This window comes from Apodemus sylvaticus, chromosome 6, assembly GCF_947179515.1.
Source record: "Apodemus sylvaticus chromosome 6, mApoSyl1.1, whole genome shotgun sequence".
Lineage (NCBI taxonomy): Eukaryota > Metazoa > Chordata > Mammalia > Rodentia > Muridae > Apodemus > Apodemus sylvaticus.
In genome coordinates, this window is record NC_067477.1 from 20,298,433 (window position 1) to 20,324,848 (window position 26,416).

Sequence of the window (26,416 nt, forward strand, 5' to 3'; positions counted from 1 at the left end):
GCACTGGACACTTTTGAGGGACTCTACCATGTTTTCAGTGTCTGTCTGTATTCTTTGAACTTCCACCATCAGAACTTCTGGGAAGAGGCTAAAAAGGCAGGATCCAGGCCCAAGGGTTAACAGCATTGGGCCCAGGAGAACCCACAGTAGTGTGTGAGCATGTGTTGTGTAAGGAATTGACTCACAGCCTTAAGAAATTATGCAAGTGCCCTACTAAAGAACAACATCCCACAGCTACAGAATATGCATTTCTAAACAGCTTTCAAGTAGATCTTAATGAACACAGATTTGGGGGGAGTGTCTTGTGGGTGGGATTCCTAGCTCCCCCTAAAAAACAAAGGCTGTCAAACAAAGGGGTGCCAAGGGCTGTAAATCCCAGACAGAGAATTTTAAGGTGGGATCTTCAGAGTGGATGCTCTAACAACTGTCCCTCACTTTGAAGGGCCAGCTTACATACCTCTGCGTACTTATACAGCTCTCCGGAGGAGGCCTTATTTATAACAGCCAGAAGCTGGAAAGAACCCAGATGTCCTTTAACAGGGGAATGGATACAGAAAATATGGTATAGTTACATAATTGAGTACTATTCAGCTATTAAGAACGATGAATTCGTGAAATTCTTAGGCAAATGGATGGAACTAGAAAATACCATCCTGAGTGAGGTAACCTAATCACAAAAGAACATACTTGGTGTGCACTCACTGATAAGTAGATATTAGCCAGAAACTCAGAATACCCAAGATACAATTCATAGGCCAGATAAAGCTCAAGAAGAGGGAAGACCAAAGTATGGTCTTTGGTCCTTCTTAGAAGGGGGAACAAGATACCCACAGGAGGAGATGCAGAGACTGAAGGAAAGAGCATACAGAGACTGCCCCACCTGGGGATCCTTCCCATATACAGTCACCAAATTCAGACACTATTGTGCTTGCTGATAGAAGCCTTATATAGCTGTCTCCTGAGAGGCTTTGCCAGTGTCTGACAAATACAGAGGTGGATGCTCACAGCCAACCATTGGACTGAGCACAAAGTCTCCAGTTGGAGGAGCTAGAGAAAGGACTGAAGGAGCTGAAGGGGTTTGCAACCCATAGGAAGAACAACAATATGAACCAACCAAACCCCCCAGAGCTCCCAAGGACTAAACCACCAACCAAAGAGCACATGGAGAGATCCATGGCTCCAGCTGCATATGCAGCAGAGGATGGCCTTGCGGGACATCGAAGGGAGGAGAGGCCCTTGGTCCTCACAAGGCTCGATGCTCCTGTGTAGGGGAATGCCAGGACAGGGAAGCAGGAGTGGGTAGGTTGGTGAGCAGGGGAGGGAGGATGGGATGGGGGTTTTCTGAGGGGAAACCAGGAAAGGATATAACATTTGAAATGTAAATAAAGAAAATAACTAAAAAAGAAAACACAAAGCAACACACACACAACAGCAACAGAAGACTTACTCCACCTGCATGGGACACATTCTGGGAGGATTTGCCGCAGCTTACTTTCTTGCATATGAAGTCACTAATTGATTTTCTATTCCCCTATGAGGGGTTTTCTAATGCCACCATCTGGTTCTCTAATTCTCAGGACACCAAGCATTTAACTGTTCAGTTTGGTCGCAATGCTAGTTACCTGGAATTGGAGTCAGCCTCTGTAGACGTCGGGGCTCAGTGACTCCCATGGGCTTCCCTACTTCCAATGCCAGTCACAAGAGCCAGGCCAGCAGCACTTGGAGCCACTGACTTAGAGCAGAGCTTGCCTCACTGTGGTGATAACAATCTTCAGAGGTGGGAGTGACCGGTGAGCCACTCCCTGAGGAGGCGGGTAGCTTAGCCCCCGTGTGGGGCCACATGTGAGGGAGGACAGGCCCACACAGCCCTTTGCTTCCTCATTTGGGTAATGGCTTTCACTTGAGGGCACCAACCCCACAAAAACACCAGGTTGGGGGCTGGAGAGATGGCTCAGCTTGTAAGAGCACCGACTGCTCTTCCAAAGGTCATGAGTTCAAGTCCCAGCATCCACATGGTGGCTCACAACCATCCGTAAAGAGATCTGACACCTTCTTCTGGCGTCTGAAGACAGCTACAGTGTACTTACATATAATAAATAAAAAATATTAAAAAAAAAACAAAAAAACACCAGGTTGTGTTGAGGATCAGACCCCATGAAGCTAGTAGGAGTCTTAGCGAAGCCCCACATCATGGATATGTTCAAGAAGCAATGCGACTTAGTATCCTTCCACCCAGGAGGGCAGCCCCAGCGTCTCCCATCTCTGCAGCCATATCTCCTTCCTTCAGTGGCTGCCCCTCCCTTTTGGGTGGCCTCTCTTTATGACTCCAGATAACTTCAGTAGCTCTTGGCTATTCTTTGCTCTTCTCTCCCTTCAACCCCACTTCCTGCTGCCACCATGTTACTTTGTCTGGGGCTGTCTAACCATGGGTGGCAGCATGGCCCATAGCAGCTGTGAGAGGAAGTCCCCGCATCTCCAGCCATAGCTTTGCCTTGTCCTCTCCACAGAGCCACTCCTGAAGCTAGCTGGGGCTTTCTAATGATTGGGCCTTTGCCTACCCTGCTTCCTCTGCCTGGAACTTTCTCCCTACCCTCCCTGGCAGGCCTCCCACATCTTCATAAGGAGGGCCTCCAAGCTATATAAACATAGGGGACAGACTGAAGGGAAGAAACGTGAGCCATTTCCACGACAGGCCTGAGACAATGCCAGGGTTCGAATCTGGCTTCAGGACTTGACTGTGCCACTTGATGTCAGTCACACCCTGGTCTCAGTTTTCTCATTGCTAACATCACTAAGAACACATACAAGGGTTATGAGTACTCTGTACTGACTACTCTGTGAAGGCCCAATAATAAATCTTCAGGACAGCCCTGGGTACAGGCACTATCAGCTTCGTGCCGTGTGGCCATGACAGAGGTTAGAAAGAAGTGAGTCCGGAGCATACAGACACCCAGGCAGCTGGAGCTCCCCCAGCTCTGCACATTCGTTACTGGGCCTGTGGGCACTGTCAGAACTAGAAAGCTTTTACAGGAACTGGGGGCCTCTGAAGAGGTGGCTGTTTCTGAAGGCTGGCACCTGTGATCTCCACACACTGGACCCTCACAAGTATCTGAGAGGGACCTCCTGATTTATCAGGCATTAGTGGTGAGAAGGTTGAGATCCTGCTCTGGTCAGGTCTTAATTCTGAGAATGTCTCCATGAGCAGCCACCAGCTCACAGGGACCTGCTCAGCTGCCCAATGGGAAGCACTCTTCATGGTGGAGAAGAACAGTGGGTGTGGGTTTAGTGTGGTGATGGGTACACAGGTCTAACAAAAAGTCTAGAATGGACAAGCACTCATCAGCATATTCCCTGGAGCATCTGAGAATTTAAAAGTGGCAGACTCTCATACCTAAGTATTATTGATTAATGTTTCTGACAGGAGGCTAGGGTGCCAGGAGAGGTCATGTGATTGACTGGGAGTCACATAGCTGCAAGGTGATTGGCCTCAGGCCTTGTTGCCTGATACACCCTCCTCAGAACACAGGCCTGTCTCTGTCTTATGATCTCCTTCGGAGAGCCCTGGAGTTTGAAGACAAGAAAACAGCTACCAGCTTTGCTAGGGTGTGGAGAAACAGCAGCCAGGGGAGGAAGGGCTGGGAAGTGATGGGGGTAAGCTTAGTGACTGTGGTTCCCGATCTCTCTGGACACCAATGCCCAGAAAACTCTCCTACAGTCCAAGTGGCAGCGATGGAATGAGAGAGCCCATGGGGTCCCAGGCATGGTATGCTCTTCCTTCATGGGCATTAACTCACCCTTCCTCCAGCACCAAGGCATTTGATATGAGGACTCCCTTTTGAGGCTCTGAGACTGAGGCTCTGAGGTGTTAAATATTTAGCTTAATATCTAGACTCACCATCCATCCATCTATCCATCCATCCATCCATCCATCCATCTATCCATCCATCCATCCATCCATCCATTCATCCTTCTATCCATCCATCCATCCTTCTATCCATCCATCCACCCTTCTATTCATCCATGCATCTATGCATCCATCTATCCATGCATGCATCCATCCTTCTACCCATGCATACATGCATGCATCATCCATGTATGCCTCCACCTACCCATCCATCCACCCATCCATCCATCCATCCATCCATCCATCATGCATGCATCCATCCTTCTCTTGATTCATTCATTGTAGCCCACATTTGCCAAATACAGGACAGAGCTCCTCCAACTAAGATGAACTCGAAAGGGCCCATCTTCCCACAGTCTGGTGTGTTGTAAAGCACGAAGGTCTCTGGGGCCTCTGCAGTTCTTTCCTATGACTCTAGCTGGCCAAGCTGATGCACAGAATTACTGTAGGGTGCACTGGTGGTGCAGCTTTTTCTAATTTGAACATCACTCTTCAGATTACCAGTCTCCACTTCCTCATCTGTGTAATGGAGGAGAACAGGAATAATCCTTTTGTGGGGATGCTGGCAAGGTTTTAAAAGATAATTTGGAGGGAGCAGGAGAGATGGCTCCATGGTACAAACACTTGCTGCCCTTATGCAGGACTTACAGAGTTTGGTTCCCAGTACTTACATGGTGGCTCACATCTGTCTACTCTAGTTGCAGGGGCTCTGATGCTGTTTTCTGACCTTTTGGGGCACTGCATGTACAAGGTGCACATACATACATACATGCAGGCAAACATTAAGACACATACAAAAAAATCTTTAAAAGGTCACAGTGAGTGGGTAGTGGTGATGCACGCCTTTAATCCCAGCACTTAGAACACAGAGGTTTATGTGAATTCAAGGTCAGCCTGGTCTATAGAGCAAGTTCCAGGACAGCCAGGGCTACACAGAGAAACCCTGTCTCAAACAAATGAACAAAAATGTAATGGGTATAAAATCACTCACTGAATGCTGGAGAGAGCCTTCCCCAGGCAGTGGCAGATTTGAGAATCAGCTGTAACTAATAGTGTTGCTCTGCTGGTCTGGAGGGCGGGGAGGGGTATTATGAGTGGAACATGTGTTTCAGTGGGGGTAGCCTGGGCTCAAGAACTGCAACACATGTTACCAAATATCCAATCAGCCCTCATTCAGGCCCTGCAGTTTCAGCTGTTGGTTTATGGCACCAAATGTATTTTTAAATTCTTGCTGATCGGAAACCAGTTCTAAGCGAGTGGAGCAGAACTTTTGGTGGTCTTCCCGTCTGAAGAGTCCCAGGGCCCACCGAGGGGCATCAGGCCTTCTTGCTGTCCCTAGAGGAAGCTACTTCTGTAGTCCCTGGCACAAGTTGGTCTGTAGGGTTCCAAGCTGACCCTGGTGCTGGTAATGGAAAGATTGGCGGGGAGCCCGAGGGACAGATGCCCGGCAGAGACGTCCTTACCAGAAGAGAAGAGGAAACATCAGAGCTGATCTGTCTTCTTGTGGTTACCAGAGCAAAGACAAGGGACTGTCCCCTCTCACTGCATCTCCCCCCCCCCTTTACTCTCTCCTCTCCCATGCCACAAAGTTGCATAGATGTCTGTCCGAACCAGATGGGTGCACTGTAACCAACAGGCTTCTATTAAGACAAGAGGGGAATCCTCTCCCACAGCCTCCTCTAGGGCCAGGCTACTCACCTACTGACACAGTAGAATGCAATCAGTCTGAAGATGTCCTCAAACACAAGAACTGAGCCTTCCAGGTACAATACTGGGGAGAGACAAGAAAGGCCCTAGTAAGTATCCTCTGATGACAAAGGGGAGGGCTGGCTGCTCTCCTACATGTGGAAGGTGGTACATGCTGGCGGCCATGTTCTCTGTTGGTCCAGGCACCTCCCCCAGGACCCCGCTCTGTATCAGCTGACAACCGTAGTGAGAAATGGAGCTCACGGTGTCGATGTGCCCAGAGATCAGGGGTTACCATTGCTGTGGCTGAGATCAACTAACACACATTTGCATATTCATCATTTTTAGTGAACAAGATTCTGAAAGGAGAATGACAGATTTATAGCCAGTTGCTAATGACAGGCTCAGTAGGCACAGGCTCCCATGATGCCTAAATCAGGCCCACAACCACATGTCTACCATTTTTTGCTCCCTGAACTCAGGAGTCTACACTGGGCTTCCCTGGGCCTCAGTGTGCTGAAGAAACATGCGGACTGAGTTGTTCTTGTATCTTTTCCATGAAATGGGAGCAAAAGATGGTCCAACTCAGCTTCCAAGCCTAGTGTTGACCCCAGAACTGATAACCTGGCTCCACACCCACCCCTTTGCCACTCAGTTCCTTAGTTTCTCCCACTCTCCAAGGGAACAGCCCTTTCAACCTAAAGATAGAGTCGTCTTGGTGATACCAGCCCGCTACCTAGTTTGCAAAACCTAGGCCAGTTTTGCACAGGTCTGGAGGTTGGGGAAGAAGGGCAGAGAGAGACACAAATCAATGTACATACATATACCAACTGCTTCCTCTTCCCCTGTAACCTAAGCACTGTTCTCAACAGTTCAGGACACCTTAAGACATTGATATTTATCTATTTATGACAAGTAGGTTATGGCTTCTGGTTTGGTTAGATATAAATATTTATAAAGAGATTTTCAAAAAAAAAAATCCTGCTCCTGATATTTCCACCCTTTGGGAATGTCTCTGTGGCTCCTTCTGGTAGTCTTGAGGCTTTCTTGTCTATCTTCTTCTTATTTCTAAAATAATGCTCATGGGCCTTCTCCCTAGAGATCAAAAAGGGTGACCTGAACCTGACAGAGCCTGTCTGGGGCACCCTGAGCCACAACCTTCTAGAGTTGTAGAACATGGAAGTCAGGATGAGAGAAGCCATTTGTGTCAGGCCTGTATCTGGTACTGCACCTGCCTGGGGGACTGTATGTGTGTCTGGGCATTAAATCACTGTGGGGAGAGCATGTCTCCATGAGCTGGTTGCATATAGCCTGTCTGGGCCTCAGTTTCTATAACTGTGAACCAGGGTTACAAGTGTACCTGTTTTTCCGGACTGAACTGTGGCCCCCACAAAGATGCATTAAAGTCCTGATGCTTAGGACATGGCAAACATTTGGAAATCTTTGCCCTGTTTGGTGTCCTTTCTCTAAGAGGGCTTTGTGAGTTGACAGAACACCAAAGCACAGAGAAGGAGGGACCACGTGAAGACAGAGGTGGAGCCTGGAGCTGGGAGACCAGGGACACACGTGGGTCTGAGGCCTCAGAAATAACCGACCCCACCCGCACTTTCGTTTAAGGTGTCTGGCCTGGGGCCATAAGAGAGCAAGTTTCTGTTACTGAAAGTCATCCAGTTTGAATCCTTTGTTGCCACAGGAAGGAAAGAACATATTACCTTTTAAGCATGAAATAAAGCAATTCCTGAGAGCTGCTTCTAATAGCACAGGGCACTTTAAGATAACGGCAATTGCTCCTAATGGCAGTTTTAGCAGGTAAGACAACCAGAGAGGCCATTGGTAGTGGGAGGATTCCATGGCTCCACATGGTTGCACGGAAGCCATATGCTGAGGGGTGGGGGGAACCCTTCTCCCTCAGTTCTATCATGCACTCATTCCTGCTCCTGTCTCTGCCCTTCCAGCCTGCAGGGCTCTCAGCCCCCTATCCACCCTCGACTCCTAGCTTTGTTTCCTCATTCTCATCCCTGCCTCTGCAGGGCCACACAGAGCTATGAAAGGCTTGGCCAGTACCAGAGGCTGGGGACCAGCAGGGATCAGGAGCATCTTGCTTTCCTGCCCATGTGTCCAGCACACAAGTGGGTCAGGCACATAGCCAGGGTCCACAGAGAACAGGGTAGAATGGGCCTTCTGGTGTGGTAACGGTGAGCATACCCTGTCTGAGAGAGGATGAGTGGTTGCTTCAGATGGTGTGTGTGAGCTGGGATGGGGGGAGGTGGTAGAGTTCGTGAGGTTGGAATGAGGGGTTCTGTGCTAAACCATAAATGGCCCATTTAGCAGAGTTCAGCGGCACTGTGCATGTTTACACTGTTGAGTAACATGAGGTTTCCTCTAGATGTGGTGAAACAGTCTCAAATGGTAGTGACAATTGCCCAACTCTGAACACAGTAACGCCACTGAATTATATGTTTTAAATGGGCCAACCATACGAGACCCAAACACAGTGAATAAACATGTCCGAATAAAGTTTAAATAAGGCTGTTACTTAAAACAGATGAGGAAGGTTCACTAGAGTGGACTTGGCCTTCCTGTATTGTTTTGCTGAGATTTTTATAGTAAGAATGACTTTTTTTTTAGTTAAACATATTTTATTTTTATATGTATGGGTTCTTTGCTTGCAAGTATGTCTGTGCACCACATGCATGCCTGGTGTCCATGGAAACCAGGAGGGGGCATTAGATCCCTGAAACTAGATGTATAGACAGTTGTGAGCTGCCAGGTGGGTGCTGAGATCTGAACCTGGGTCCTCTGGAAGAGCAGCCAGTGCTCTTCACCAGTGAGCCATCTCTCCAGCCCTAAGTATGGCTTCCAGAAGCAGGAGTTGGCAGAGATTTTTCCTAAAGTAGTTTATCTGGTATCTCCTCAGAGTCTGCCCAAAGCTGACAATTGTCCAGACCCCAGCACTGCCAAGAAGCCATGACACCTTTAACCTCACATGGCCTTTACATGGCCTTGGGGACACCCAGCACCCACTTCTGCACTTGGCAATATTCTGTGGCACAGAGCCTGCCAGCCTGTCCCTCCTTAGCAAGACCCTAGAGCAGCCGGTCATGCTGGATGTCACAGCTGGATGTCACAGCTGGATGTCACAGCTGGATGTCACAGCTGGATGCTCCTCAGGGAGAGCCTTAGTACAGAATATCCCAGAGGTCCCACCTCACGGGGTGATATCCTAGAGCCAGCCAGCAGGAGCCAGTCTGTACTGAGGTGGTCTCAGGTGACAGCAATCAGACTCTGCTTCTTAGAAGGAGGGTGTTTACCTTTTCACTCTCCACCAAGGCTGGATGACGGGGGTTGGGGGTAGAGATGCACCAGTCCAGATCCTGGTTTTTACAGTAACAACATTAGAATGGAACACCATTATTGGTTCCATTCCAGGGCAACTTAATAGTTATTATGCCTTCCGAGTGCATGCCCAGCTAAAAATAGAGGGAAAAAAATTTAAATTAATAACCCACTTAAAAATAGGCAAAAGAGCCGGGCGGTGGTGGTTCATGCCTGTAATCCCAGCACCTGGGAGGCAGAGGCAGGCAGATTTCTGAGTTCAAGGCTAGCATGCTCTACAGAGTGAGTTCCAGGACAGCCAGGACTATACAGAGAAACCCTGTCTCAAAAAACCAAAAACCAAAAACCAAAAAAAAAAAAAAAAAAAAGCAAAAGAGCCAGGTGGTAATGGCTTATGTCTTTAATTCCAGCACTCAGGAGGCAGAGGCAGGTGGATCTCTGAATTCAAGGACATCCCGGTGTATAGACTATAGAGTGAGTTCCAGGACAGCTAGGACTACTCAGAGAAACCCTGTCTTTAAAAAATAAAAAATAAGCAAAGTATCTGAGTAGACATTTTTGTAAATATATATATTTAATATTTTTAAATTATTAATAATATATTAAATAATTATTTAACTATATATATGTACATATATATATATATGTACATATATATTACATTCACAGTCTATAAGCACACAGAAGAATGCTTGGCCTCACTGGTCTTTAGGGAAATGCAAATCAAAACTACAGGATACAGTTTGTGCTCTCTGGGAAGGCTGTTGTCAAAAAGTCAGACAGCAAGCGTTAACAAGGACAGGCAGAAACTGGAAATCGTTTGGCAGTTTCTTTTTCTTTCTTTCTTTCTTTTTAGATTTTATTTATTTTATGTATATGAGTACACTGTAGCTCTCTTCAGACACACTAGAAGAGGGCATCAGATCCCATTACAGATGGTTGTTAGCCCCCATGTGGTTGCTGAGAATTGAACTCAGGACCTCTGGAAGATCAGTCAGTGTTCTTAACTGCTGAGCCATCTCTCCATCCTGGGTAGTTTCTTAAGACTCTAGAATTACCAAAAGTGCATGAACATGTCCATGCATGCAAGCCTGTATACAAAGGTGTTCACAGTAATCTCTTTAAGCCATGGTTGGAGGTACTATAGACAAGAAAACAGGCATATGCAGTCTCTGCCTTTTGTAGGACATGTGTTTACAGAGTGACAAAGTGGAATTGTCCTTTTAAAAAATATGTAATAGGGCCAGGCGGTGGTGGCGCATGCCTGTAATCCCAGCACTCTGGGAGGCAGAGGCAGGCAGATTTCTGAGTTCGAGGCCAGCTTGGTCTACAGAGTTGAGTTCCAGGACAGCCAGGGCTATACAGAGAAACCCTGTCTCGAAAAAACCAAATTCAAAAATCCAATATATATATATATGTATGTAATAGCTATAGCTATTTATTTAAATACCTATATATACATATGTATATGTAATAGCTATAGATATTTATTTAAATATCTATAGGCACAGTTATTGATATATAGAGGCAGGCAGATCTGAGTCTGAGGCTAGCCTAGTCTATATAGTGAATTCCAAGACAGCCAGAGACACACAGAGAAACCACGTATCCAAAAAATATTTTCCCTTTATTTTTAATGTGTATGGGTTTTTCTGCTCACACGTATGTCTATGGACCATGAGCATGTAATACCTGTGGAGGTCAGATGAGGGCATCAGATCTCCCGGGACTGTAGTTACAGAGTTGTGTGCTGCTATGAGGATACCAGATTCGAACTTGGGTCCTTGGAAGAGCAGGCAGTACTTAACTACTGAGCTATCTCTCTACCCCAATGAATGGGTTATTCATTGTTGATGTTGAGTTTTAAGAGTAAAGTCTAGACACAAGCCTTTTGTCAGACTCATGCCTTGTAGACATGCACTCCAAATCTAACTTACCTTCCCAAAGATTTAAGAAGGGACAGAGGAAGAATGCTGTCTGCCCACAAACTTAGAGACACACAACAGCATTGCACAGGCATACCCCAGTCCAGTGTGTCTAAAGGACTTCCACTAACAGTCAGTTCCTCTGCCCCTGAAACAGTTTATGTGGAGGATCCCTTCACTGTCAACCTGACAGGATTTAGAGTCACCTAGGAGAAACACCTCTGAGTATTTTTGTGGGAGGATTTCCAGACAGGCTTATCTGAGCTACGCAGACCAATCTCAGCCGTGAGCGGAACCATCCCATCGGCTGGGGACCCAATTTGGACACAAAGAGAGTTGGGCTGTGCTTTGGGGTTCTCATTGCTTCCCCAGTGCAGATACTCTGGGGGACCAGTCAACTCCTGCTCCTGACATGCCTTCCCAACATGCCCTACGCATACACTACGAGCCAGAATAAACCCTTCCTTTCTTTCCTGAGCAGCGCTTTTGTCAGAATCTTGTCATAGTGATGAGAAAAGTAACTGAGGCAGTTAATCCGCTGTGGGACTTGAACGGGCCCCATTCTCACCTATGCCACAGTCTTCTCTGCTGTCTTATTCACTTCCATAGATGGTGGAGACCTTAGCTGCAATCATGCCTGGACTCAATCACTACAAATTCCCAGTGGTGGGCAAGTGTACTCAACACAGGAAATATGTCCTTAATGCTGTGCTCTTTGAGGAAACACAGAATGGCTACTGATAAGGGCCTGATTTGAGTTCAGTAGTGAGTGAAGGGGGGGGGCGGCAGCTGGGAGCCTGACCCCAGGCTTTGGTGACTTTATATAAAAACATCAAGTAGGGATACAGCTTGCCAAGGATTACTGGGTGTGGTGGACATTTACTTAGGAAGTGGAAACTCAACCTTCCACATTTAGATAGCTCTGCTAATCCTAGAGATATTACTTTTTTTGGCGCGTGCGCATGCTTGTGCACACGCACACGCACACGCAGACACAGACACACACACACACACACACACACTCACACACACACACACACACACACACACACACACACACACACACACACACACGTATATGGTTTCAAGACAGGGTTTCTCTGTATAGCCCTGGTTGGAGATCTCATGCTCAATGTGCTGTTAACAATAGCTCTTACTAAAACGTTCAGTGATACCCACATAAGGGGTTTGGTCAGAGTCACTCCCTAGTCTGGACTGTAGAAACAAAGGGTATAGGTGAGGAAATTGACAGGAAACCTCACAGGAGGGCCACAGGGACCTTTCCTTCTCATGGCAAGGGGATCTATCTGGAACTTCCTGTAGGTAAACACTGATGTAGCTGTCTGCTTGTTCTCTATGGATGATTGAAAGTCTAGTTGGGTTAATTTGGTTTAATGAATCTGCCTTAACTCGTATGTATCCAGGGCTCTCGGTGCACACTGTGAACAATCGATGGCTCAGATCTGACTGACCCGGGAGGAAAGTGTTGGGAAGGGGGTCAGGAAATCTGGATGCCATGCCCCGAGGAGAGGCCACGGGCCGACTTCTTAGGCACGGAGAAGAAAAAGACCCCATGACACCTGGCTGGGGACACCTGGCCGGGGAGAACTTTGGCCCAGGATATCTCCTTACCAATGTTCTTAATGCGACACCATAGAGCTAATCTCTGAGTTCCCTTGTCACCCAGAGAGGGTTGGGACATCTACTCCTGGTAGATTATGACACCCCTATCCCAAAAGGACACTGCTTCACTGGCACAGTCCTTGTCAGGAAATGGCAAACCCCACGGACAGCAAGTGAAGGTGACAAGAGGCTGGAGACTAGGGAGAGAGTAAAGTCTGCAGGGCTCTCCACAGTGAAGGGAAACACCCCATATTTCAGGGACCATCCCAGCCACAGTGTCCCCCATGGACATCAAGGAGTGGGCTCAGGCTGGAGAGATGGCTCAGCGGTTAAGAGCACTGACTGCTCTTCTAAAGGTCCTGAGTTCAAATCTTAGCAACCACATCGTGGCTCACAACCATCTGTAATGAGATCTGATGCCCTCTTCTGGTGTGTCTGAAGACAGCTACAGCGTACTTATACATAATAAATAAATAAATAAATAAATAAATAAATAAATAAATAAATAAAACTTAAAAAAAAAGAAAAGAAAAAGAAAAAAAGGAGTGGTCTCCTTCCCTATTTTGAGGAGCACAGTTGTCCTTTGTATGTGTGTGTGTGTGTGTGTGTGAGAGGTGTGTTTGTGTGTCTGTGTGTGTGGCTGCCACAGAGGAGGGACTACCTGTTTCTCTCTGCACACCCAGCTGAAGCACAATTTTGTAAAACTCACAAAAGCTGCTTCCAATTCTCAGAGATGGCAGGGTGTGTGCATGTGTGTGTGTGTGTGTGTGTGTGTGAGTGGGTAAGGGAGGAGAATAACAATAACTCTGAGTCCTGGGGCCCCAGAGTATGAGACCTCCCTTGCCACTGAGCCTGCTGTGATACAGTTTTATCTCACTTGAGAGCCTGTGTCCTGCTGAAAGGAGTTCTTCCTGACCAGAGCTGCCAGCCTCACAGAAGCAGGATAAGGGAGGGACTAACCACCCCCAGCTCCACCCAGAGAAGCTCCTACATCCTCTAGGGAAGGTCTGCACCTAGGCTGGGAAAGCTAGTTCCTACCATAGGTGAAGGCTACATAGCACCAGCCAGTCGGGGCCTCTAGGCAGACTGAGGCTCACTTTCAGAGTGCAGGGGAGGTGTTGTGAGAGCCCGAGGCATGCTGCTGAGGCCGAAAGGTGGTGAAAGAGCACCCAGAGAACCTGGGTGTGGAGAGGTGACAGGGAGCGAGGCTCCAGCACCTGGGAAAGGGGGCTGTTCAAAATGTACCAGAGAGACTGCCCTCTCTGCCTCGCTCGTAAGGATAATCTGGGGCTGCCTCTCCCTCTAGAGTCTGGCTGATCCTGGAGCCTCCTTCACCGTGCTCCTGCCAATCAGTCCAAGCCTCACCTCACAGCCCATCTCTGCAGCTCCTTGGCTTGGATTGGATCATCTTCCTCAGCCCCAAATTCTCCACCGAGCAGCACCCCAACAGGATGCTGAGTGCTGTTGGGACAGAATGAGCCTTGCCTGCCCTGGGGCACTGTAGCTGGAACCAAAGAGGAGAGGTACATGGAGACCCAGACAGAGCTCTAAACAAGGCCCCTTCCCAATGCCTCAGTCATTGCTAAAGCCTGGAAACCAGGAAGGCTCCGTAGCTGGCCCGGGGGTGTGGTCAGGTCATGACAGTGCCACTAGCAAGCTCATTAGGCCCTTTCTCAGGAGCAGTGGCCTGGAGCAGAGGGGACAGGAAGGATGTACCAGAGCTCCCACTGGAAATCAGTCACTGATTCCTGCCTGGTGCCAGCACAGAGCCTCTCTCCTTCAGCCTAGCCTCCTCCCTTGTGGTGAGGCGGCACCTGGGGAAGGTCTTCCTGGGAAGAGTGCTATCCCCTCCCTGGGTCAGGCACTGCTCACATCTAGTTCTCTAGGATAGGATGTCATCACATAGGTGCCAAAGGCCCAACTAGCATGGGCACGAGCCTCATTTCTTTCTGTGGTCCCCACTGTAGGATCCTTTGGGGGTTCTTATTACATGCTCCTCCCAGGCCCGCATTTGTGAGAGCGCATTTCTGAACCCCACAGGGGCAGTTGCGCTGATCTCATACCGTTCTAGTTTAAATAAAAGGCTCCTGTTTTTGGAAGCTGTTCCTTCCTATTGAGCAAGTTCAAACAAGAAGCTTCAAGAATCTGAAAAGGAACAGGGGAGAAACTGTCACGACGTAGACGGGACTTCATCTGGGAACTATTTATAGGCTCGGATGCTAAAACAGAAGGGGGCACTGGACAGATTTTGCAAATTGCCACCTATCAGGGAAGACTAAATAAAGAGTAAGACATGGAAGGTCTTCTGGGAGAAGGCAGGTGGGAGTGTGGAGGTGCTGAGGGAACTGTGGACATGGGGAAACCACCCCTCTCCCTGCTATGCTGAACCAGTCAGCCAAAGGAGGCTTGTGGCTGCCCACAACATGAAAAGAAGGGAGAGTGGGGAGGCAGGCAACCCAGGCACCACCCCGATAGGGAGGTGAGTGTTACGGAGGGCATGACGGGCTCACCACGAAGAGTCAGAGAACACCGCTTCAACTTCAGGACTTTACAAGTACGTGCAAGAACTGCATCTTAACATACTGAGACATCACCCAGTAGACATGTTGTTCTTTCCCATGCTAAGTATGAAAGACTTTGCACTTGTACATCATCTCGGTGCAACTCAGACACTGGATAAAGTCATGCCTTTCATCTGGGAGCAAACTGGTTCTCCCATATATGGTTGGCCATATATGTAGATACTTCTTGTTGTCACGCCTTAGGAGATGGCGCTACTGGCACCTACTGGTCAGAGGTCAGGAATGCTAACAACATCGTGCCCTGCCTGGATGGTCTTACAAAGCAAGGCGAGGACCTGCTAAGGCCTGTGTGCACCTTGAAGCACTTAGCAGGAGTCTAGGGATGCTTTGGATGGCAGCTCCTAGTCTGCTGGTGGCACAGAGTGGGCTCCCAATACCAAGGCGTGGAACTGAGCTCCCCCCGGAGGGTTTGGATTCCTATGTTCTAAACTAGCAGTGCAGAAACAGTGAGCCGTGGCATGAGTTATGAATTAAGTACCTGGGGCCAGTCTTAGGCAACAGGTACTTGGCTTTCTGTGAGACTACGGAGCCAGGTTCATAAACATCAACTTTCCTCTTAGCTGCCTTTGTCATCCTGGGGAGACTGAGCCTTGGCCCAGTCAGGAGTTTGCAGCTTTGGAGAACAACAAGGCTACTGGGGGTCTGGGCAGGGGGTGGGGTTTTCCCTTGTCCAATTATGGATCAGTTTACATGCATCTCTTCCATGTCTACTTAGGCACAGGTTTTGAGTCAGGGATATCAATGCTAGAGCAGAGCCCTGCCCTCCCCATAACACTGCAGGCATGGGCTGGAGCTCCTAACTCACCCCTATTGTTTGCTAAGCACCTCCTACATATCAGGTAGCATGGTTAGCCATGCCCCTTGCTGTGTTCTTTCCCATAGTTCCTTTCCTTTCTGCAGGCCAGCTCTCTTAAATATCTCCGGGACATGTTCCTTCTCCTTAGACCCCCCCCCCCCAATGCTGTCCCCAACATTTGTTGTAGACTACCCACTGGTCTTCAACCTCCGGGCCTCTCTTGTATTCCAGCCTTCACCCTCTCCATCCCCACTCTTAAAGACATGCAACTTGTCTATTAAAGATATATCAGATGATGTCCCAACCTACATGTCCTTCATTGGGTTCTGGAGGCCTTTGGACAAAGGCCGAGTCTCACTCAAAGGCTGGTGTGTAAGCTCTGGGGTCTCTGCTTAGCCCTCCCTTCCACACTCCCACACTGCGCCTGGCCAGAGCTTCCCTGCACACACTCCACACCTGGCACTCTGCATGAGCTGTCCTGCCACTTAACAGACACCTCCTCTCTCACCACATAGGACATTTCTCTCTGTCCGGCAGGACACCCCACATTCCATACCCACCCATCCATCACGAGTGTTGGGGGCAGTTCTTCTGAGGGCAAATCCTGACACTGTCTAGTTGTCTATGCATACCTTGAGAGAGCCCAGTGTACTTAAACTGAATAAACAAATAAGCCAAGGTATGTAAATCTCTAAACTCGGCAAGTGAGTCGCTCTTCTTGGAATGAAGTTTTCTGAGAGCAGAAGGGATCTGTTCTTCTTCCTCCTCCTTTTGAGACAGGGTCTCATTTTGTAGCCCAGGCTGTCCTCAAACTCACGATCTTCCTATCTTTGATCCCTCCACCAGTCCCCACAAATGCTGGGATAATAGGTATGCAACATTATATGGAGCTCAGAAGCATTTTTGTTGCTTTATAAATTATTTTTATATCCAGGTGGAGGTGGAGGTGCACACCTTGAGTCCCAGCACTCAGGAGGCAGCAGCAGGTGGATCTGTGAGTTTTAGACCAGCTTGGTCTACAGACTGAGTTTCAGGACAGCTAGAGCCACATAGTGCAATCCTTTCTTGAACCTCTTCATCTCAAAAATTATGTGTATTTATATGCAGGGGAGGGGGCAAGGGGCGGGACATGTGACAACAGTGTCCACTAGGAGTGGAGGACAGCGCATGGAAGTTGTTTTTCTTCTCTACCACGTGAGTGGGTCCTAGAGATAAACTCAGTTGTCAGATTTGGTAATGGGTATTTTTGCCTGCTGAACCATCTCACTGGCCCAAGAATAGACCCATGGAGTAGTAAGAGCAGGCACGGAGAGCCAGACTACTGTGGTTTAAATCTTGGCTTTGCCTTTCACTAATGTGTGACTCTGACTAGCCTTGGTCTCTGAAAAACAGGGGCTATGATTCTTGTCATCTCCTTCTGTGTAACAAAAGACAGGACTGAGTGACTTGAAAATAACAACTGTAGCTCATGGTTTATGGGTCAAAACCAGGCAGTGCTCAGCTGGGTGGCTCTTCTGTTCCTAGGGGAAATGGCCTTTCACTTGGGCCCTGGTCTGGTCTGCAGGATCTAGGATGCTTCCCCGCAAATCTTTGTTAGGGAGAATTAAGAGGCCACATTCAGCCAGGCCCTTCTCCCTTCTATCATCTTCAGGCTTTTCTTTCCAGGATGGAGGCAAGCTCTTAAAGATTAAAAAGAAGCTGCCAGTTCTCTGAAAACCTAGGAGGAACTGGCTAGACTCATTTCTGCTTATTCTGTTGACCACAGAAGTCACAGGCTGAGGTAAATTCAAGAGAAGGGCAATAGACTCCACCCCAGGAAGGAAGAAGTGTCGGAAAAATGTACCTAAATCTGCCACACTGTGGTGCTATATCCCAAAGCTGATATGCAGATTAAATTAGCAAAGCAAATGTAATCCTAGCACCTGGGAGGCTAAGGCAGGAGGATGATGTGTTTGAGGTCAGGCTGAACCTGTGGAGAGATCTTGTATCAAAACTAGAAAAGGAATATTTCATACCAAATGCTTAATAAATGGCTGCTATCATATGGCATTCTGTCATTTCTCCCATCGCACTTAGCCTCAGCACCCAGCCACATCTCACTAAGGTACTTTTTGTGCCATAATTCAGAGGAACAAGAGACATATGGACGATTTAGGCTAGAAGTGGGAGATTCTCACAGCAACCCATGAGCCACATTCTGAAAACCCGGGATCCTGTTGGAGCCCCGAGACTCTGGTAGGAGGCCTAGAGTCCTCAGAGGTCGCAACACAAACCTAATGCACCCTTCTCTAAGGGTCTCCCCTAAATCCTGCTATAGGAGGTCCCATAGGTCAATGAAAAGGAATTCCTGTGCATCTATATAGTATGTGACCTTTGAACTTCAAAGCTAAGTCTGTCTGTTGGCTTTTTCTTTCATGGCCCTGCCATTAATATTTCTCAAAGAAAAGCAAGTGAGATCTCCATGGCACACCTCCAGGGGATGACAGGCTGTGGTCCTCAGGATGCTGAAGCCGGGGAGGAGCACCTCAGATGTCTATGTGGAAGTTCCTCAAGACTCCAAATGCTAGCCATGGGTAGCTGAGTCACATCATCTGTCTGATTTCTCCAAGAAATTATGATCTTATCATAGTGTGCTCATTCCAACTCAACCCCCTCCTCAGACACACACACACACACACAGACACACACACACATACACACACACACACACACACACACAAAATCATGCTTTAGTTTGCAAGATGCTCACATACATGTGAAGGCCCAAGGCTCACATCCTGAGTTTTCAGATGGGAAATGGGTGCAGCAGGGGGATGGCCATAATCGGCTCGCTAGGGACAACCATCCTGTATATAACACTTTCTGGTTTTATGGTATACTTAATCCCTAGCTGGGAAGAGGCACAGGCAAGTAACTCTCTCTAGTGGTTCTGACTGGTTCTAGCACTACCAGGGCCTTAGCCTAAAGGCAAGACTGCCTGTGCTCAGCCTTCAGAGGCAGGGCCATCTGGAACTCCCATCTCCATTGCCCTCCTCACTGAGGCCACGTAGCCCTGACCTGCTTCCTTTCTGCCTGCCTCTGGTTCTTTGTCTGGAACAGAAGGAGGAAACAATGACCCGACTGTGCAGGTATTAATGACTGGACTATCGACTTCTCTATTTCCCTCTCTGCCATCTTGCTCTGCCCCTTGCAGAGTCTGTTGAATGAGGGATACAGAGATATGACTAGAAACAACTGGGTTCAGGGGAAAGAGGCATACAACTCCGACGTGGCTGAATCCCAGGTAGCATCCTTGGGCACCATTACTTCAGTTGCAAAGAGAAGATCCTAACACCTACATCAGAGGTGTGAAGACAGAAGGCTGGAGGTCCAAAAGGCATGTAGTAAGTCCCAAATAATTGTGGCTAAAGGCTTACTATTTCAGGGTGCAGTGATGGGGGTTCAGTTTCATCTGGAGGCTTCAACCTTTGTTGGCACTTAGTATCGTCTAAGACAGGGAACTACCTAAAAGGAACATTCCAGAAGGGGAAATTCCTTTAGGGCAAATCCCCTAAATGTTGACAATGTGAAAACCAAGACAGAAGCAATAAATGTAATAAAGGCTGGGTCAGCTGTGCTACAAAGAGCAAGGAAAACCAGTCATGGATCCTGACAAATTAGGGGAGACAGGGACAAAGAGTCACAGAAGCCCATTTTTTTTTTTTTTTTTTTTTTTTTTTTTTTGTGGAACATCCCTGAATTTCTTGCCTCTGAAGTGGTGAGACAGGAATACCAATATGACTTCCCCCAAAGGCAGCTAGGCTGTCTGGACACAGCGGCATCTGTTTTCTAGGTTGTGGTGAGGATTTCTGGTCTAGGTATGTAGGACATGTTCAGTTGGGGAAAGGCATGGGGCCTTATCTTTCCAGAGCACTTTGAGCTATCCCTTGCCAGGGGAAGGCAAGAGTCCCCTCTCCCAGGAGGCCCAGTAGCACTCAGTGCCTTACATAAGGATACACAGCAAGTTCCTGAGGACGCTATGCGGACCCACTTCACCGATACCACTGAGTCCAGTGGGTACTCAGGGCTTTGTCCAAGCTCACAATGGCTCCACTGCTGCTCTTTCTTCTTAGGCCTGAGAACTCCCAGAGCAGAAGCACACCTGGGAAGTGAGCTAGAGGTATGCAGAGTGGTAATCAACTTCCCCAGAGCTAAGGTTACTGAGAATCTCTCCCTAGATGTCCTGGGTATCAGGTGTTCCGCTCCGCGTGAGCCGAGCCTCCACACGGTTGTACCGAGAACTACGATATACAACTACGTTGTCTACTTTTGTCTAATCTTGTCCTCATCCACTCAAGTACCCTAGTGTCTCTTAGAAGCAGACTCTGATCTAGCTTTACACCTGTTCCCGCTCTGGGGCCTTTGACTATAACAGTGGCTCTCAACCTTCCTAATACTGCGACCCTTTAATATGATTCCTCATATGGTGACCCCCCCAACCATAAAATTATTTTTGTTGCTATTTCATATCTGTAATTTTGCTACTGTTATGAATTGTAATGCAAAATATCTGTGTTTTCTTTTACTTTCTTTTTTTTAAAAAAGATTTGTTTATTTTATGTATAGGAGTATACTGTTGCTGTCTTTAGACATATCAGAAGAAGGCATTGGATCCCATTACAGATGGTTGTAAGCCACCATGTGGTTGCTGGGAATTGAACTCAGGACCTCTGGAAGAGCAGTCAGGGCTCTTAACCACTGAGCCATCTCTCCAAGCCCAGTATCTGTGTTTTCTAATGGTCTCAGGTGACGCCTGTGAAATGACCCCTAGGTTGAGAATCCCCGGTCTAGAGTATACTAGCATCCCTGCAAAGGCCCTTCTTACCCTTTCACTAGATCAACCAGGCGGTGGTGGCACACACCTTTAATCCCAGCACTTGGGAAGCAAAGGCAGGTGGATTTCTGAGTTTTAGGTCAGCCTGGTCTACAGAGTGAGTTCCAGGACAGCCAGGGCTATACAGAGAAACCCTGTCTCAAAACAAAACAAAACAAAACAAAAAACAAAAACCCTTTGACTAGATCACAAGAGCCCCAATCACACTATTCTGTAATTGCCTGTTCTGCCTTCTCCGTCAGATTGGAAGACAAGCCCATGTAACTATCATGCAAGAACTAATAAATGCTAAGTCCTTATATTCTACGGGAACACGCACAGTGGTGTTTAGGCCACTGTTACCTGCAGGTCTTAGATAAGTTCACACACATTTCTTGTCTGTTTTTCCTACAGCTCCTTTGGAGGTATAACAGGCCCCTGCCCGGTTGATGGGAATGAGGGTTGCAGGTCACACGATCTCTTTTAGTTCCCAGAGCTAGTTAAGTAGGAGCACCAAATAGGAAATCTGATAATCTAATCTATGCATTCGATGCTATATATTTCTCCTAGGCACTGCCTGCTATAGTCTACAGATTTTGATAAGTTTGGATTTTCATTTAAAGTATTTAAAATTTTTCCATGAGGTTTTTTTGCTTTGACTTGGCACTATGGGAGATATGTTGTTTAATCTACCACTGTCTTTTTCTGTTCGTTGATTCCCACTTTGATTCCATGTGCTCTGGGTTCTATTTTCCATACTCTGTTAATGTACATCTTATGACCTGGAGTGGTGAATGCCTCCCATGAATGGTAGAGGTGTGTGCATATTGCTTCTGCGATGAAGTGGTCCATGGATCAAGTTGGTCTGTTACATCCAGTTGATAGGCTCTGTTGAGCTTAACTGTGTCCTTACTGACTTTCTGCCTGCAGCATTCATGCAGGTCTGATAAAGGGGGGGGGGGAGTTTCTAACCCTGAAGTGTGCATGAACTGAGCCCCAGAGACAGGCCTGTCTCTGCCTCCCCAGTATACAGGCACATGGACTCCACATGGCTCTATGTCGTGCCTGAGGACTGGGGGGATTGGACCCAAGGCTTTATGCATCCTAAGCACTTGGTCAACGTAGCCACATTCCCATCCCTTAATTATCTTATCCGATTTAATGTGTGGTGTTGGGATGAAATGCAGGCCTTATAGATGTTATGCAAGTGATCTACCACTAAACTTAGTCCTCAGATCCTTACTGAAGGGATACTCACCTGCTAGAGCATGTGACTATGGCCCTTCCCCCCATTCCCTCTGCCATGCTAACTAACAAACAAAAACAAAAGAACAACAAGAACAGACAAACCAAAAAAAAAAAAAAAAATACATTTCTAAGGCCACCAAGGTCTATTTCCCTATTTCCTTATTTGGCCACTTCTTTCTCCTGAGGCAGGCTACTAAGGTCCAGCCATCAAAGTATTAAAATCCAGCAATCAAAAGCCCCCTTTGGCGCACCTAATTAACATGCCCAATTAAAGTTAAACATCTCATCCTAATACAGGTTTTCCCTTTTTCCCTTTATAAACTGCCATTTGCCTATGGACCACAAATGTCTCCTCTCTATCCAAAAATCAGTCCTTTGTGACCCGGGACAAATAACCCTGCCCCCTCTCCCTTGTTCCCTTCCTCTTCCTCATCCTCTGTCTCCTGTCTTTGTCTCTTATTCCCTGCCCTTTAGTCTCTGGGGCAAATCAATCTCCTTTGTGTTGAGAACTTGGTCTTGGGACCTCCAAGGTTCCCTTACAGTTACAAGGATTCAGGCAGAGTTCAGCTCACTGGTCCTTCCACCTCCTGTCACGGAGAGCACAGCCCTCGGCTCCTCCACACCCCCAGGATGGAACAAAGCAGTCCTCAGCCGATGATGTAGCCTGCCCGTGACTTAATATTGGCCTTCCTAGCTCCTAAAACTGTGAGAAATGAATGTCTCTTTTTAAGGCTATATCCAGTTCCAGTTAATTGTTATTTTGTCATGGCAGCACAGATAGAATGAGACTCATGCGGAACCAAGATTGTCCATGCCTGAGATGGGAAGCCAAGAGACCCTAGGCTAGGGCTTGGCCCCAACATCCCCTGGAACTGTCTTCACAAGAAGGGTTAGTGAGCAGACACCTCTGACCTAGAAACAGCTGAGTCAAGTTGCTGTCCCTTAGATGGGTTTTCTGAAGCTGCAAAGTCCCTGAAGGCAGGCACTCAGGCACATGCAGAACAGGAACACTCACAGGCAGAAAGGAGTACTCCCTCTAGGCAGATCAGGAGCACCCCCAGGCAGACCAGGACCACTCCCCACATGCAGACCAGGAGCACCCCAGGCAGACAGGAGTACTACCCCTAGGTAGATCAGTAGCACCCACATACAGACCAGGACCACTCCCCACATGCAGACCAGGAGCACCTCCCAGGCAGATCAGAACCACACTCCCCACATGTAGACCAAGAGCACTCCCCCTAGGCAGACCAGGAGCACCCACATGCAGACCACAAGCACTCCCCGCTCCCCACAGGCCAGGAGCCCTCTCCATATGCAGACCAGGAGCACTCCCCACACACAGACCCACTGTGACACTAACCCATTTTCCCCATCATTTTCCTCTCACCACCAAGAACCTGTGTTCTCTGTCTTTCTATGTCTCTGTCAAGATCTCTCAAGTCCAGTTCTTTCAGAACCAGACAAACTCCTCCAGATCCCATGTTCGTGCTCACTGGAGAGGCATTGCTGCCCCAGACATCTCATGAGGCACTCCTGACTCCTGTCAAGAGGACATCTGACTCCTCTTGAGTGCTCTTCTTCTCAGGTCTCAGGAGTCTGCCTTCTAGGGTGCTCCCATGTCAACTCAGAGTGCTCTCCTTCTCATGGCCATCTTGTCTTCCAGTTCCAACTCCTAGGGAGTCATCAAGCTTCTGTTTTTGAGGGTTTTCTACAATCCCTCTCTCCTCTCCTCTTGTGGCTGGTCACTGTCCCTGCTGGCTGCCGTGCAGCCCAGGGGTCCTAAAGCATCAATCTCATCAGGCTACTTCCTGTTCAAAGCCTCTAAAACCAAATCCTTAACGGTGTGGTGTGCTCGCACAGCTGCTGCTGACCCAGCCGAATCCCACCCTCGCAGTCTTGATGTTGCCGCCTCTTCGGTTACCACCAGAGCATGGCTCAGCCTTGGCCCCATGTGCTTCCTTGTTTCTGAGCTTTGACATAGAAGACTGTGGCTTCAGCTTCTCGAACCTGTTCCCCAAATGTTCTTCCTCATAACTGTTTCTCAACTTCCCAGGCTTACACTGTAGGGCTCAGGACAGTGGCCACAGTGCCCTTGCTCAGCACTGGGGTCCCGTCTTAACCCTCTTATGGTTTCCCTCAGAACCCACTTAGCAGATACTTAGTTGGGGATACAGTTTTTCACATGCTTAGCAGAACAGAGCTAAGAAAGCTCATAATAAAATAAGATGGTGGGAAAGGAAGGGTAAGGCAGTAGCATGCAAGACTGTGATGAGAGAGAAAGAGAGAGAGAGAGAGACAGACAGACAGATAGACAGACAGACACAGAGATACAGACAAAGGGGGGGGGGTTAGGCATGTAATCACAGCACCCAGGAGGCAGAAGTTCAAGAATTTGAGGCTAGCCTTGGCTTCAAAAATGCAAAGGAAAGACAGGAACATTAAAGGGTAGAAAGTGATGGAGACGTAGATCATGTTTGTAATTCCAACACTTGGGAAGCTTGTGTGAGATCTCAAAAACAAGTGGAGAAGGTGGAAGAAGAGGAAGAAGAGAGAGGAAAAAGAGAAAGAGGAGGAGAAAGAAGAGGAGGAGGAAAAGAAAAAGGAGGAGGAAGAGAAAGAAGAGGAGGAAGAGAAAGAGGAGGAGGAGGTGGTGGTGGAGGCAAAATTAGCTTCCCAAGGTTCTTAGAGCTAAGTTGACCTCCCTGCCTCATCCTGACCCAACCCCAGGTCTGGAAGCTCAAAGCTGGAATGATGCAGGCAGAAAGACGTGACTGGTGGCCAGTTTAGCCCAAGATCCTATGGCCACTAAGCAGCCTGGGACACATCTGTTTTTAGACCAGTCCTCAGGACAGACCGTACAGGAAATGAGGGGTTGTGAGGTGTGAGCTACATGTTGCTAATTATAACTGCCACTGTGCAATGAGTACTTGCTACAAGCGGGGCTGTGACTTCTTCCCAGAAGTGTCTACATTTAGATACAAAGATGCAGAGTCCTTCCCTGCTGATATCTTCTTTCACGGATCTGCCAGCAGCTGTGCTGGGGAGACAACCTCAATTCACAGATGAGGAAACCATAGTACAAGCACTTCAGATGTCTTACCTGACCTCACAAGAATAAAAACCTAGAACCCACAGTCATTCTTTGCAAAACTCATGTTCTAGGACAAAAAATTAAAATGAAGGGGTTTGCACTGACAAGCCTGCAGGACCTCCCCCAAAGCAATCACCCTGCCTATAAAGGAGTCTCTATATCAGCTCCTCCTTTATAGATAACACCTGTTCACGGACTTGAACCATCTCTATTCAAAAACAGATCAGATTTCATTCTAGGTTTTTGGTTGGTGTCAAGAGTTTCGAGAGAAGTCACACTCAAGTATAAGAGAAGTCAAAGGCCTTCTGGCCACTCGGCCATGTCCATATGCATCTCTACTGCCCAGGAGGACTCACCCAAGATCCCTTCCCTTTGCATACAGAGGTGATGATCCCCCACACCAATCAGCATGAGAATTTGCCACAGTTGCCTAGGAGATGGACTGTTCTCCAGATGCTGATGTGTTCAACTTGACCTAAACCCACCCACACCCCTGAGAGTAAAGATTTACTCAGAATTGGTGGGCAGACCCTTCTAAAGCCAGGGTTAGCGGGCCAGAGGCTATGGGGGGCAGTAGTTGGACTGTGGCTTAGGCCTTGAGTACTGCATTAGCCCACTTCCTCAGGGCTGTTCTGCTAGAGACAGCCCCACAGAGTTTTTCTTCTTCCTTTATTCAGCAAGCACTAGGAAACTGCCACCCCACGGATATATTTATTATCTCTGACACCACCTCTGTGCCTATTACTAAAAACAGGTTCAGGTGAACGTTACCTGGAAATTTGAAATCTGAAATGCTCCAAATTCCAAGACTTTTTTGGCCCACCAATATTATGCCACGAGTGAAAACTTCTACACCTGATGTCAACTGACAAGTTAAAAGGCGGGTGCCTTGACAAGATTATATATGTATATGTATGTGTATGTGTATGTGTATGTATATGTATCTGTTTATGTAGTATATGATGCATAGGATGTATATGCATATATGTATATATGTATGTATAAAATCTCTTCCAGGCTATGTGCATACAGTATGCATGAAACATAACCAAGTTTCCTTGTTAGGCTTAAGTCTCATCCCCAAGACAAGGCTACACATGTGCAAAAATATTTCAAAATCCAGGGAGAGTCTGCAACACTCCTGGTCTCCAGCATTCAGGATAAGGGATGCTCCTGTTATAGTGTCCTCTCGGGTAGGATGTTCATATCAGCCACCAAGGGGCAGCATTGCCGCCCAGAAATTGGCACGGCTCCACTTACCCTTTCATTTTGTGCCTTCAACAGGCACATTCCAGCTATAAATCCTCTTGTAATCTCTGGAGTCACTTTCCCTTCCTGCTGGCCACAGGTATGAGGGGAGATGATTCTTC

General features: G+C 47.7%; 1 protein-coding gene across 4 annotated transcripts in view; it reads right to left on the bottom strand.

The window, feature by feature from the left end:
- The window catches only part of Rin3 (Ras and Rab interactor 3), a 106,842-nt gene that overhangs the window by 34,432 nt on the left and 45,994 nt on the right, over positions 1-26,416 (bottom strand). For 3 of the 4 annotated variants that reach the window (XM_052185208.1, XM_052185210.1, XM_052185209.1), the window contains one exon: positions 5,603-5,675. In XM_052185208.1, the coding sequence (XP_052041168.1) occupies positions 5,603-5,675 (73 nt within the window). Of the gene's footprint in view, positions 1-1,622; positions 1,759-5,602; positions 5,676-26,416 lie in introns of those variants that run through there. The other variant, XM_052185211.1, reaches the window with a different exon arrangement.